Source organism: Helianthus annuus, chromosome 17 (genome assembly GCF_002127325.2).
Source record: "Helianthus annuus cultivar XRQ/B chromosome 17, HanXRQr2.0-SUNRISE, whole genome shotgun sequence".
Lineage (NCBI taxonomy): Eukaryota > Viridiplantae > Streptophyta > Magnoliopsida > Asterales > Asteraceae > Helianthus > Helianthus annuus.
The window spans coordinates 6,262,297-6,265,328 of NC_035449.2; the positions used below are offsets into that span (position 1 = coordinate 6,262,297).

Sequence of the window (3,032 nt, forward strand, 5' to 3'; positions counted from 1 at the left end):
AGTGTGTTTACGTCGTCTATTTTTTTCCCGTTTAATAAGTTCGTCACAACGCGCGAGTCCTAAATCGAGTTAGTTATTTTCTATGTTTTATATGTCGGTCTAATTTTTCCACGTTAAGACGCCGCAACTTCAATGTTGGTGGTTGTTGGCTATAGTGTGGCATTGGTGCTATTTGTCACGGTTTTACGCCCCCGCCGCAATGCGGGGAGCTTAATACGATATGTTATTTATATGGATACAAGTCATGTAACGTAGTAATTATGATACTATTACTTGTATTGAGTTTATTTGGTGAATTACTTATTTGTATAAGCTAGTATTACAGAGTTAACCGACAAAAACATCTTTAACACATTGTAAATGTGAATCTGATCAACAGTATGTCAATTTCGTTGGTCGCGACGCAACGTACGCGAGTCAATCTTCTAGTTAATATATAGATAACAATTGTTTAGGTGATTACAAGGACGTGTTGACTGTTGACATTATTAATATTTGGATGATTTTGTTGCATGCCGAACTTAAGAACTTTGTAGCATGTGTGCTTGTATAACTACTAGGTTTTTGTATATAACTACTAGGTTTTTGTATCGTAGCATGTGACAATTTTTTTAAACAACCGTTTACACTTTCCATTCATCTAACTATTTCATTCTATCATAGTACATGTTACATTCATCTGACTATAAAAATTTTATTTTTCTACAATTTAAATAGGCCTATTCTTGCTAAAAGGATATTAGCGTGAGTCGTGAGGTCAGGGGCGGATCCAACCCATATTTGTGGGTTCCCAGGAACCTAATGCGTTTTGGAAAATGGAAAAAAATATAATGAGAACCTTATAGAACTGAGAAAAAAAAATAGTGAGAATTAAAAAGAATTACCAAAAGAAACCTCTTAGAATAAAATTATGGATTCGTAATCCATAAGTGTAAACACTAAACGTAGTAAATCAAATGTTTAAGTTAACACGCAGAAATATTAAAGACTCGTGAGAAATTTAGATCAACTAACATCGGATCTACCAAAGGGTTGTAGCCTAGTGTTATGTGCTATGCTTTAACGCCAATGCCACATGTGGCATGGGTAGGGCCGTGACTGAACTTGATACCCTCCCCCCCCTCCCCCCCAAGGGGGTGCGAAAGGGCCGTGATGGGCAGGACGGCGAGAGGAGTAATGATCGTGAAACATTGAGGTATTGACATCTATGCCTATTTAAATTCATACCCAATCAAAAAATTCCATTACGCCACATCACATAAAGCGGCGTTGCCCACACACAAACTAATGGTTTTCCTTGACAAGTGGTTGAGGATTTAATTCCCACGGTGGATAAAAATGTAGATTTAAGATTAAAATTAAAGGGTGCACGAGTCAACCTTTCTAAAAAATAACATTTTGAAATAGTTTTTTTTCGTCTTCCCAATTATCTTAGTTATAACCTAAATACATTTGTCTTGTTTCCATAAGTCAATATTTGTGTTCCGGTTTAGGAGAGTAGTTAGATCATGTTCTGGATATCATAGGAATGTACTTTTACTTTTACAGCAGCCAAACTTGAAACTCCAACTATAAATAGCAACATAGATTCTCCAGTTTGAGACAGTCCAGTAGCACTAGCACAAGAGACAAGCAAAAAACTTGGTCTCAAAAGGTATAAATAATCTATATTATTAATTTTGATTGTGGATGTACTTATGAATGTAAACTGATAATGTCATCTTGTGTATGTAGGTAAAAACCATGGGGGCTGGTGGACGAATGAATGTTGCTAACACCACAGACGACAAACCTCTCGCCCACAAACGCGTTCCAGTCTCTAAACCTCCATTCGAGCTTAGTGATCTCAAGAAAGCCATACCACCACACTGTTGGAAGCGTTCTCTTGTACGCTCTTTCGCAGCAGTGTTTCGTGATTTCATCATCATCGGAGCCTTGTACTATCTCGCGGATACTTTTATACCCATGCTTCCTAAACCCTTAGCGTATGTCGCATGGCCCGTTTATTGGTTCTTCCAAGGTGCTTATCTTATGGGCTTGTGGGTCATCGGCCACGAATGCGGTCATCATGGGTTTAGTGAATACCCATGGCTTAACGATACCATCGGGTTCATCGTCCACTCGTTGATCCTCACTCCATACTTTGGATTCAAATACAGCCACCGCACCCACCATGCCAACACCAACTCCATCGAATACGACGAGGTTTGGATCCCCAAACGCAAGTCGGATAAACTCTATTCCGAGATCCTAAACAACCCAACCGGAGCATTCCTTGTGTTCGTGTTCAAGATCGTTCTCGGCTTCCCCTTGTACTTCGTGTTCAATCTTTACGGAAGGAAATACGAGAAGGGAATCACTAGCCACTTCTACCCATACAGTCCTATCTTCAACGACAGCGAACGCTTTCAGATTTTCCTAACCGATCTAGGCGTTTTCGCCACTTGCTACGCTGTGTACCGCGCCGCAGCCATCATGGGCACACAATGGGTGATCAACATTTACGGAATGCCCATCCTTTTCATGAGTGGCTTCTTCATCTTACTCACATACCTACACCACACTCACCCATCCATCCCTCACTACGACTCAACCGAATGGGACTGGCTTCGAGGTGCTCTAGCCACAGTCGATAGAAACTTCGGATTCTTGAACCATGCTTTCCATGATGTAACCCGAACCCACACCGTTCACCATCTTTTCCCAACAATCCCACATTACCATACCTTTGAGGCTAGGGAAGCTGTGAAGCCTATTTTGGGTGAATACTATAAGTACGATGATACACCCATTCTAGAGGCCATTTGGAGAGAGACAAAGGATTGCATTTTCATTGAAGCTGATGAGGTTAATGGAGAGAAAAAGGGTATCTACTGGTTTCACAAATAAGCAAATTGAGTCACCAAAAGGATATGATAATTAACATATCAAAAATCATTGTTCGAATATATATTAATATGTTTCCTCCTTGGTTTTACCTTATATAATAAATGATATAAGCTAAATTTCTGATTGCTTTGGCTTTGGCTTTA

The 3,032-nt window shown here is 39.7% G+C and overlaps 1 protein-coding gene across 1 annotated transcript; it reads left to right on the forward strand.

Moving 5' to 3' along the window:
* The first annotated feature begins 1,566 nt into the window (after nt 1-1,566).
* Nucleotides 1,567-3,032, forward strand: LOC110868684 (delta(12) fatty acid desaturase DES8.11). Its single transcript, XM_022117920.2, has 2 exons — nt 1,567-1,654; nt 1,735-3,032. Exon 2 carries the CDS (start codon nt 1,744-1,746, stop codon nt 2,887-2,889), a length of 1,146 nt encoding a protein of 381 aa, XP_021973612.1. The 5' UTR covers nt 1,567-1,654; nt 1,735-1,743; the 3' UTR covers nt 2,890-3,032.

What these genes read in the sequence shown, in the direction of transcription:
- LOC110868684 (XM_022117920.2), top strand. Translation starts at nt 1,744, where the DNA reads ATGGGGGCTGGTGGACGAATGAATGTTGCTAACACCACAGACGACAAA.